Source organism: Telopea speciosissima, chromosome 11 (assembly GCF_018873765.1).
Source record: "Telopea speciosissima isolate NSW1024214 ecotype Mountain lineage chromosome 11, Tspe_v1, whole genome shotgun sequence".
Classification (NCBI taxonomy): Eukaryota; Viridiplantae; Streptophyta; class Magnoliopsida; order Proteales; family Proteaceae; genus Telopea; species Telopea speciosissima.
In genome coordinates this window covers 15,776,969-15,786,877 of record NC_057926.1, presented here as the reverse complement: position 1 = coordinate 15,786,877, position 9,909 = coordinate 15,776,969, and the positions used below count along the sequence as shown (strand labels likewise).

The following is a 9,909-nucleotide window of genomic DNA, read 5'->3' as shown; positions in this document are numbered from 1 at the left end:
CCTACTCTTGTTGGTAGTGTAACCCCAGTCTCTTATGATGAGTTGCACTCACAACTCGTCATTGAAAAAGCTCTATCTTATTGATGCAAGCAGTAATCCTTCTACACCTGCTGCAAATGTTGCGACACGGGACTAGTCATCAACTAATCAGTCCAACCGTGTGCAATCGGATCGTGCCCCTTCGAGGGGAGGTTGCGGTGGGCGTGGCAACTGTGGAAGACGTGGTGGTCGTGGTTACCGCCCTAACCAGCAGGGCCGTTTGTGGTGCACCTTTTGCAACCGAAACACCCATAACACAGCCGATTATTTTTCTAAACTAAGAAACCATAGCCAACACCCATCGGCCTATCATACATATTACCCACCCTTTACCTCTTATCAACCTAAGCCTTGGCCGAATACCCATAGCTCAGCCCAACCGCCTTACCAATCATACCCATCCATGATTCCACCATCTCACACTACATGGTACCCTGACACCGGTGCGACACATCATGTCACACCAGACTTACAGGCACTATCATCCTACGATGCGTACTCAGGTACTGATCAGCTTCACATAGGAAATGGTAAGGGTCTTTCCATAACCCACACTGGTTCCACTTCCTTTCCTTTTGCTAGTGGTTCTCTTAATGTTTCTAATGTCCTTAGTGTTCCTGATATGAAAAAATCTCTTATTTCCGTTCAACGATTTCCTCGTGATAATGGTGTGTATTTTGAATTTCACCCATGTTCTTTCTTTGTGAAGATCGGAAAACCAAACGCACTCTTCTTACTAGCCCGAGTAATGATGATCTGTACACGTTTCCAGCAGCACAAACAACGCCAAATGCCAATATTGCTAAGCGCACTTCTTCTGATGGGTGGCATCGTCGTCTTGGCCATCCCCATGCCCAAGTTTATCACCATATTATTCGTAGCCATAAATTAGCAGTTTCTCCTTCTTCATTAAGCTCTCTTTGTACGGCTTGCCAGCTTGGCAAAGCCAGTAGACAAACTTTGCGAACCTCTAATTCTCGCAGCTTATTTCCTTTGGATGTTATATTTACGGACATTTGGGGACCATCACACTTTGTTTTTGTTAATGGTTTTCGATATTTTATTATTTTTGTTGATGGTCATACCCGGTATATCTGGTATTATCCATTGGTTCGCAAATCGGATGCCTATGAAGTTTTCAAAAAATTTCAAGCGCTTGTAGAGCGTCAATTTTCAACCAAAATCAAGGCAGTTCAGTCTGATTGGGGTGGGGAATTCCGCAATCTTTCCAAGTACTTTGAAACCCTAGGAGTTCAACATCGTATTGCTTGCCCCCACACCCATGAACAGCAGGGTACCGTCGAAAGACGTCACCGCCATATTGTAGAAACGGGACTAACCTTGCTTGCCCAGGGAATGGTGCCTCATCACTATTGGCACTTTGCGTTTGAGACGACAGTATATCTTATCAACCAAATGCCGTCTCGTGCTACTGGAGGTAAATCACCTTTTGAGCTCATTTATAATGATGCTCCTGATTATAGTTTTCTGCATATATTTGGTTGTTTATGTTTTCCTAACCTTAGACCTTACAATTCTTACAAAATGGTGTTTCACTCCACTCCTTGTGTTTTTTTGAGCTACAGCCCTTCACATTCTGGCTACCGATGCATGGACATTGCCACTCAAAGAATTTACATAGCCCGGCATGTCCGCTTTAATGAATCGGTCTTTTCATTCTCTACGTCTCAGCCATCTCTCCTTGGACCCGTACCATCGACTATGCCCTCTACTCCATGGGCGTTAGTACCAATTACGCATCGCATGGCTGCACCTCTAGTTCTGCCTCCTTTGACATCTCCACCATCACCTGTTACACAAGGTAACACCACACCAAACAGCCCTGTCACACACACACCCACTCCACCGGCCAGCCCTGTTGTCACTCCACCAACCAGTCCACCGCCCAACTTTAGGGCTCCACGTGGTCAACCAAAAATGAGAGCAATTTCAGACCTGTACGCAGCCACCCAACCCGTCCCCTACCCACCACAGATGGCCCCTGCATCAGGGACACAGACACTCTCTACCACCACCAGTATGTCAGAAGATGTTGAGCCAACCTGCTATAGCAAGGCTAAACGCAGTCCAGCTTGGTGGGCTGCCATGGCCGAGGAGTTTAATGCATTAATTCGAAATGGAACATGGTCTCTTGTTCCCCCCAACCCCAGATTTAATGTTGTTGGTTGTAAGTGGGTGTACAGGATTAAGAGGAAAGCGGACGGGTCGGTAGAGCGTTACAAGGCTCGCCTTGTTGCAAAAGGGTTCCACCAACAGCCAGGCATTGATTATAATGAAACATTCAGCCCAGTGGTGAAGCCAACGACTATAAGAACTATTATCTCCTTGGCTGTATCCAGTGGGTGGCCCATACGCCAGCTAGATGTTAGCAATGCCTTCCTACATAGTAACCTAACAGAAGAAGTACACATGGTTCAACCACCAGGTTTGAGGATCCAACTAGACCCAGCCATGTCTGCCACCTACATCGTTCTCTTTATGGTCTCAAGCAGGCACCACGTGCCTGGTTGCACCGACTGTCCTAGTTTCTACTAGAGACTGGCTTTATGGCGTCCCAGACGGATCCTTCCCTTTTTATTTATCTAGCGAATGGGGTTACGACCTATGTCTTGGTGTATGTTGATGACATATTGGTCACAAGCAGCAAGTCTACTCATATATCAGCCCTACTTGACCAGCTCTCCAGGGCATTTTCTATCAAAGACCTTGGACCCTTGCACTATTTTTTGGGCATTGAGGTTGTAGCACATAGCAAAGGGCTCCTTCTCTCTCAACAGCGATATATTATAGATTTGCTACACAAAACCGGCATGATAGATTGCAAACCGGTTTTTACACCAGTTCCAATCTTGTGCAAACCCACTAAGTCAGAGGGTGCACTGTTCACTGATGCTACACTGTATCGCTCCACTGTGGGCGCCCTACAATATGTAACACTTACGAGACCAGATGTTGCTTATGCGGCTAATCGGGCCTGTCAACATATGCACGCTCCAATAGAGGAGCACTGGTCCCTTGTGAAGCGTATACTACGGTATCTCAAAAGCACCAAATCACATGGGCTCCTCATTGACAAGAAATCCCCCCTGCATATTCAAGCCTATTCTGATGCTGATTGGGCTGGTGACAGTACTGATAGATGGTCCACCGGGGGTTTTGTGATTTTTCTTGGCAACAATTTATTATCATGGTCATCTCGCAAGCAGCACACAGTAGCACGGTCTTCTACAGAGGCCAAATACAAATCCGTGGCCAACGCTACAGCCGAGTTGACATGGCTTGTGTCCTTATTTAAAGAGCTTGGCATTGTGTTACCTACCCCTCTAGTTCTCTGGTGCGATAACATTGGGGCCACATACCTATCAGCCAATCTGGTGTTCTATGCCAGGACAAAACACATTGAAATTGACTATCACTTTGTCCGAGAAAAGGTCGCCCGTTGAGAAATCTCGGTCCGGTTCATTTCAACGGCCGACCAAGTCGTAGACATATTCACCAAAGGTTTGTCCTCGGCCCGGTTCAAGTTTCTCAGCGACAAGCTAAAGATCCGACCCATCGAATCATCAGCTTGAGGGGCTGTATCAGCCGAATATAGCATAAGCCACATATGGCAGGCTATATTTGGTCCATCTTGGTGATCTTGGTGTATCTTCCTTATGAAGCCTTTCCTTTGATAATGTGCGCACAGATGTGGCAACTCAATCCACTCAATCTTCAGTCACAATCTTCTCACAATTCTCTATTATTCTATAACCTTGTATAGTAGATTTTATATAGCAAGCTAAGGGTTGAGAATCTCTCAACCACCCATGTATAAATACACATGTAACCTCTTGTAATGATATAGAATACTAATACAACTCATGAAACGATTCTCTCGGTCTATCAAGTATGATGAATATTATCTGTCCCCAGTATATCGGTTTGGATGAGACTAAACTGATAGTGAAACCAATTCTTCAAATCTGATTTCTTCTTTCTATTGGTGTGTGTTTTTTTTTTTTTTTAGTTTGAACTCTCACATCTCTTAACTTGAAATTTTGCTCTGTAAATATTTTACAGAGTATATAAGTCAACTAAATATACTTAAATCTCGTAATATGGTGTTGTCTTGAGATTAGATACTGTACGAAGGAATATAGCATCCCTATTATCCCAAATATCATAACCTTGAGCACATCTGTCATTATCACCAATGGTAGGTTAAGGGGCATTGTAAGCAATGGTATTGAATCAGTCTGCTTAGTGAAGCTTCATACAAAATGGTTGAATAAGATGTGGCTGGGGAAAGTAAGGACAAGTAGGGCTGCATTCTTGACCATAAAGAACCAATCTGCACCTCCAATCTCCAAGCCCCACCCAAAATTACCATGCCAGACTTCTTCCCATATCCTGTAGATAGCAGTCACAACTATGTAAGCCTTCTCTCTAATGGCCTTGAAGGAAGATGAGAGGTGGGAGATCCAGCATGAACAAGGGATGAGAGGTGAGAGGTGGGAGATGGGGGCTGGAGTTGTGGATTCGAAAATCACTACTCAAACCGTAACACACAAGGGAAGGGGGGTTGGGAGAGAACCTAAAAATCATGGTTAGAGAATGATTTACCAGCCAAATGTTCCTACTGTGCTTAATGTTAGGGGGAAGAATAAGGAAGAAGAGGGAAGAAGATGGAATGAGCGGTTAACTAATATGGGGTTAAAATGGACATTTCAACATTGGGTGCTAACTGTGCTTAAGGTTAAGGGGAAGGTTGATGTTTTGACAATGTTTGGGGTGTCCGTGATGTTTGATAGACTTACAGGGGTGTCTGTGAAACTTTCTCTAATATATATTAGTAAATACGCACGTGCAAATGCACGTGTAAGCATGTGTTAAGTGGTGGAAGGCTATTTTTTTTGGTTTTATAAGGTAATGAGACTTTCTCAATGTGCAAAAGAGTATCAAGTACTTACTCTTTTCAATACATATTGATGCATATCACATTTTTTTGTGTAAGATATCATAAAACATTATGGTTTATTAAGTGTGATAATTCCAGTTTTGCGGTGTTCTTGAGGGGGAGGCTGCTTAAGGCGGACGGGTCTTTAAAGCATGGGGTGAAGTCTTCTATTGTCCCTGGTGTTAGAAAGGTGTGGGAGATGGTAGGGGAGAATGAAAGATGGATAATTGGAAATGGAAAGAAGATAAGTTTCTGGTTCGATAGATGGGTGAATGGGCAGCGAATATATGATACCATAGCTCCTTATGTCACAAATCCAAGGCTGTTGCAAGACAAAGTTGCTGATTATATTGGTGATGGGGAGTGGCAATTACCGGTCCTTAGAGCTCCGAAGCTGCAGGAAGTATGCAATCAGATTTTACAGATAAAGCTTCCAACTACTGTGCATGATGATAAAAGGGTGTGGGCCATGACGGATTCTGGTGTATTTTTGGTTAAGTCTGCATGGGAGAGGATGCGAGCTCATGAATCTCAGTGCAGATGGTCGAGGCTGGTCTGGCAAGGAGGATTAGCGCCAAGAGCTTCGATTTTTGGCTGGAGGTTAATGCACCGATGCCTTCCAACTGATGAGAACGTGGCAAAGCATGCTGTTTATGGGGCATCAAGGTGTGATATGTGTTATAGGAGCATGGAGTCTAGCCATCATATCTTTATTGAATGTGATTTTGCAACCAGGGTTTGGGGAGCAGTGTTGTCTATGTTTGATCTAAGATGGACGGGTTTTCCTTCTTTTGAAGAGCTTTTCTCATGGTGGAGGAGGAAAAAGGCTGGAGTGGTGCTCTCAAAAATATGGCCAGCGTTGGTCATACTAGTGCCATACCACATTTGGATGGAACGAAATAGGCGGAGGTTCGAGAACGTGCAACGCAATCAAGTAGCAGTATTAAAAGGTATTAGGAAGGACTTAATTGATGTGTCGGCATTGGAACCGGTGCATATTTCTATGGTGGCTGACCTTCTACTATCAAGGAAGCTTTCTCTCAAGGTTAGTCGGCAACCTCGCAAGCTGATTACTGAGCTTTTTTGGTAGCCTCCAGCTCAGGGATGGGTCAAACTTAACATAGATGGATGCTCTATTGGGAATCCAAGCCGATCAGGTGCTGGAGGAATTCTAAGAGATCACAATGGGCGATCTAGATGCTGCTTCGCTTGTTACATAGGTGTGGGATCAAACTTCAGGGCGGAAATTGAGGGTCTGCTCTATGGCATACAACATGCGATTCGCCTACAGGTGGAGTATTTGTGGATTGAAAGCGATTCGGCTGCGTTGGTGAGTTGTGTGAACAATAATTCACTTCCTTGGGAATTCTAGCAAAGATGGAGGTGTTACAGTGGCTACCTTGCAAATTTGGGGTGGAATATAAACCATTGTTACAGAGAGATTCATGGGGTAGCAGATATGTTAGCGTAGAGGGCTGCTTTAACAAGGATATCTAGTACCTGGGACGCTGCTCCAGATTTCATTGTTAATGAGATGAGGTGGGATACAACTTTAAGGCCGAGATATAGATTCTCTATGTGATTGGGGGTGATCCTTGTATGTTTAGAGTGGAGCTTCCCTATTGATGGCCATGCCGAAGGTGGGGAATGTACTCCAACATGTTGGTTGAACTCTGTATCTGTAACTTTATTTTATTTCTTTAATACAAACATCTGCTGACCTTTAGCAAAAAAAAATAAAGTAGAAATAAATATTAATAAGGGTAAATTAAGCGACGACCCCCTGAGGTTTGCCCTAAATACAGTACGACCCTCTATGTTTTTAAAATATACACTCAACACCTTTAGTGGATGGTGTTAAGAATAAACTTTAAATGCCAATTTTGCCTTTCAATTAAATGAGCTCCAACTCCCCCTCTTGGAGACCTTAACAACCATAGGGAGGTTATGGGATCCGCAATGGAGACCTCAAGGTCTGACGCCGTCCTATACCAGCACCAGTGAGTGCTTTGCAAATTCCGGCAACCGTCTAATGAGGATCCCATAGACCGAAAAAGAGAAAGGCCAAGACGCAGCGCCTTTCCTTCCTACAATTGTGGCTCATCAAGAACAAAAACAATGAAACGGAACTTTCCTTCCTACAATTTACAGATACCCACCTTCCCTTTTCTTCTCTCCTCTCTTCTAACTTCCTTTTAAGTTATAACTACCTCAATCTCATCATTTTAAAATACCTGAGCCCATATACTCGCCTTTGACAATTTCCCTTCACATTTGTTCCTCTTCTCTTATCTCTTTCTTGTTGTTCGATGGCTATCACTGAGAGGGGGGGTGAATCAGTGATCCAATTCTTTCAATTTCTTTTCCACTGGCACTGGTAGTAACTGAGAGGATCTAAATACAACTCATAAAGTCGTGTACACACCCTAGCTGGACTCAAAGGCTCTACCAAGTGTGTACACCCATCCTGCAGCCCACACACTTCAAATGCAAGAATAAACAAACATACAAATCCACATGCACAACACAAGATATACGTGGTTCGGCAAGTTGCTTACATCCACAGAGCAATGCCACTATGGGCTTCGTATTTGCTCAACACTCAACTTTTGTTGTACCTACAGCTGGGAGCACCCGCACCCAATTTTCTCAGCATAGAACTAAGAGGGCAATTAATGCTAGTACAAAAAATACCCACTGCTTGAGAGCACCCACTCCCAATATTTAGCACCCACTAAATACAAAGCAAAAATCAATAGGGTTTTGGACTTATAGCAATGCCCTACAAATAAGCACAAACTAGAATAGGTCTATCAACAATGTTCACCTATTTCTAGCATACATCACTAACTGGGATGAAGCATAAATAAATAAAGAGTGATGAGAATGCTTACAACCCTCACACAAGAGGTTTGAGCTTTACAAAGCTCAACTGGAGCCCATTGGAACTATATCAATTCTATCCTTTCTGGAGAGATTTAAGCTTTCAAGTAAGCACTGCCATGAGGGAACCACAATAGTTCCTTTCTTCTTGTCTTCTTCCTCTTCGTGTATTTTCTCAAAAACACAATCAACACCCCAATTTCTCCATAAACAGAGCTTCAATAACTATCCTCAGTCTTCAACAACCCATTTGGAATAAGCTTTTATGCATATGAAAATAGCCTTCTATTCTTCAAAATCAAAGCTTGAGAGAGAGAGAGAGATTCAATCCATTTTTGGTTGCTTGTTTCTTCTAAAAATGGAAAACCTTTTTTCCCTTTTCTTTCTTTTCTTCTCTTCTCACGGTTCTGTAGCTCTATCCATCTGAAAAAGAAAACCACTTCTCTTTCTTTTAACAAAAGATCATGTAAAGGACTAAATAGCCCTTTTTAGATGGGCCAATGGAATTTTCATAAAAGGAATCTTCAATCTAGCATTGATTAAAGAACTTCTCAAAAGATGAAAAGTGACTTGCACGGTTTACGAGAAACCTTTTTGGAAAGCCAATCAAAAGTTCCAAAAAGAAATATAAGACTTTAAAAAAGCTTTTTAAAACAGCCACTCATGAACTTCACATGACCCACCTTTTTGAAATCTCTCCAACTTCTTGATAATTTCATAAAAACCCCCCTTGTTTCACCTTTTTTATGTCACTATAGGCATAACTAATATATATTTGTAAAATAAACCCCTGAGATAAAAATTGAATCTACTTTGCTGGCCGAGAGCATGAATTGAGTTCCAAAATGTTTCAGATCTGCTTTTTTTTTGCGCACCCATACAAAAAAATCCATAACTCCCTCATCTGAGATCGGATTAACGAACTGTTTGAACCGATGGAAAGAGGACTCGATGAACTAACTTTTTTTAGTTCAAAGCTCTTCCAAATTCTGCTATAGGACCCACTAAAAAAATCATTGAAAATACCACAGCCGTAGTGACCTGTGAATTAGGACACAAGTATGAATCCATAAGCCTCCAAACACTTTGTATTACTGCTGCCCATGCTTGTAATGCTCTGAACTGCTACTAACAACATTTCCTGAGCCATTGGACACTGCCATAGCCTCAAGACTGGCCACCTCAATACTGCTCTGCACTTGGTTGCCAACAATGACAACCTATATGCAACAATCTCCCCGTTTGGAGTTGTTGGCAACCTTCTCATCAACTTTGTGCCTACATCTACAATCATACACAACATATACTCAAACTCCCCCTACTGGCAAAACCTACATTTTCTCCCCCTACTAAGGACAGGAATTCTCCCCATACAGTGATGAGGACTCTCTCTCCCCCTTTGACAACAAGTACAAAGGGATGTACAAGGACTCCCCCTGAGCCCATAATGGGAGAAAATCATCTATAATAACCATGCTCCCCCTGCCCCTCTACACCTCAGTGCCTTGGAATAAGAACCACTCCCAACTTCTGTCTGAGGAACTCAAACTGCTCCTTGGGTAATGGTTTTGTGAAGAAATCTGCTGCCTGTTCTGCTGTGGGGATAAACTCCAATCTCATTACTCCTTCTGTGACCTTCTCTCTCAAGAAGTGATATCTGATTGCAATGTGCTTTGTCCTGAAGTGCATGACTGGATTCTTTGAGATGTTGATAGCACTTGTATTATCACAATAAATCACCACAGGCCTATCAACCACAACACTCAGATCCTTGATCATCTGTTTCATCCATAACACTTGTGTACAACATGATGTGGCTGCTATATACTCAGCCTCTGCAGTAGAAAGGGAGACCGAATCTTGATTCTTGCTATGCCAAGCCACTAAACTGCCACCCAAATAAAATGCACCACCACTGGTGCTTTTTCTATCATCCACATCACCTGCCCAGTCTGCATTTGAAAAAGCTGACTGTGCGAAGTTTTTGGTTTTGGGATACCACAGGCCATAGTCACTGGTACCTTTCA

The 9,909-nt window shown here is 43.0% G+C and overlaps 1 protein-coding gene across 1 annotated transcript; it reads left to right on the top strand.

Annotated features, from left to right (window-relative positions):
• The first annotated feature begins 2,606 nt into the window (after window positions 1-2,606).
• Window positions 2,607-3,503, top strand: LOC122644819 (uncharacterized mitochondrial protein AtMg00810-like). Its single transcript, XM_043838201.1, has one exon. The coding sequence runs from the start codon at window positions 2,607-2,609 to the stop codon at window positions 3,501-3,503; it is 897 nt and encodes a 298-aa protein (XP_043694136.1).
• Window positions 3,504-9,909: the final 6,406 nt, after the last annotated feature.

Excerpts from the sequence above, each read along its gene's own strand:
- LOC122644819 (XM_043838201.1), top strand. The coding sequence starts at position 2,607 with ATGGCGTCCCAGACGGATCCTTCCCTTTTTATTTATCTAGCGAATGGG.